The sequence below is a fragment of the Myotis lucifugus genome, unplaced genomic scaffold (genome assembly GCF_000147115.1).
Source record: "Myotis lucifugus unplaced genomic scaffold, Myoluc2.0 scaffold_185, whole genome shotgun sequence".
Classification (NCBI taxonomy): Eukaryota; Metazoa; Chordata; class Mammalia; order Chiroptera; family Vespertilionidae; genus Myotis; species Myotis lucifugus.
The window spans coordinates 2,125,116-2,126,633 of NW_005871233.1; the positions used below are offsets into that span (position 1 = coordinate 2,125,116).

Genomic DNA, 1,518 nt, shown 5'->3' on the forward strand with positions numbered 1-1,518 from the left:
AGTAATAGACTTTATGGAAGATATTCTAATTTATCCTCACAACAGCCCTTGAGGGTAAAACTTATCCCCATTTTACAGATGATGAACCCAACCAAGGAAGAGTAGTTAGGTGCCTCAACATAGGCTATCAGAGACAGAAATCACACTCCAATCTCAAAGAAACTGAGGCCCCAACAGAGAGGAGCCCCTTCTCAGCCAAGCAAAATAAACCCAAATTCCATTCCTGTTCTTTTAAATCTTACTGAGTACCTACAAAGTCCAGAGGAGTGGAAACTGTTATCCCTTATTAACTAATTTCGAGAAATCAGGACAAAAAAACTCTGGTAATGCTCTTGTCTCTTGTCCCCAATTGAGTGGGCTTCCAAATATCCGTTTTCAAAGCACCTTCTCAATCTTCAACAGTCACTTTTTTTATTAAATTTATTGGGGTAATATTGGTTAATCAAATGTACAATTCTGTCATGTGCCATATGACAGAATACTGTGTGTTCACCACCCCACGTCAAGTCTTCTTCCATCACTATTTATCCTTTTACCCTCTTCTACCTCCCCCTCTAATCATCCAGGTTTTCACTCACTCTAAGCTTTTATCACATCTTCTGTACCCCCAAACCCCACACCATCGCCAAATACCCCATTTTTCTGATCCCAATTCAGCTTCTAAACATTCCTGTTGGTACCAGATTCCTCAGCTTCCAAGATCAACGAACTCCAGGAACCTGCTTTTTCAACATCTCTGTCCAGTCCCCCACTCAACCCAAAGGCCCGTCGTCAGTGCCAGCACCTTGTACTGAAGCGTCCGCGGCTCGATCATCTCCAGGGGCCGTCCGTTCACCTTTATGAGGCCGTTGCCCCGTTTGCAGTGCGCCACGGCTGTGGCCGTCTTCTACAGAAAGCGAGGGGAGAGACGAGGGCCACGTGAGATCACGGTTCCGGCTCCCGCGTAGGCCCAGAAACCTGCCATCGACCCCTTCCAGACCCGGCTTCCCCGACCCCTCTCCCCGGGACCCGGCCCACCTTGCGTCCGAAGACCTGCACAGACTGCAGAGGACCCTTGGACGGCATGACTGCGGGCGTGCACAGAGATCCTCACCGCGCGGCGCCGACACCGGAAAAGGGAAACGCGAGGCCACCCCGGCGGCTTTACAGGGAGTGCGCAGGCGCCTTGAGCACAGCGTCGCGACGAGGAGGAGCTTTACGGCTGTGAGGTAGCCAGAGGGCAGGACTCCGGTTGGCGGCAGGATGGCGGATCCCCTGAGCGGTGGGCGGGACCTGGAACGGAAGGGGCGGGGCCTGAAGGGTAGTGCGGCCAAAGAAGAGTGAGGAGCACACGCCGTTCTTCACATCTTCATCCCTCATTGGTCACAGCAGTTCTCATATGCATGCCGCTCTTTACTAACCTCCCTCCTCCTACCCTCTGCGAGCACCGATCCTAAGTCCCCGATAAAGAGGCCTTCCTTAACCCTCATCGCCCGCAGACTTCCTCCCCAAAGCCTCCCCCGCCAGAATCTCCCCTCC

General features: G+C 52.5%; 1 protein-coding gene across 1 annotated transcript in view; it reads right to left on the reverse strand.

Annotated features, from left to right (window-relative positions):
- RPS16 (ribosomal protein S16) overlaps positions 1–1,185 on the reverse strand; it is a 2,702-nt gene extending 1,517 nt beyond the window's left edge. The window contains exons 1-2 of the mRNA XM_006096712.3: positions 1,018–1,185; positions 785–886 (exon numbers count right to left, since the gene is read on the reverse strand). Coding sequence (XP_006096774.1) covers positions 785–886; positions 1,018–1,065 — 150 coding nt within the window. The 5' untranslated portion in view covers positions 1,066–1,185. The remainder of the gene's footprint in view (positions 1–784; positions 887–1,017) is intronic.
- Between the last annotated feature and the right edge of the window lie 333 nt (positions 1,186–1,518).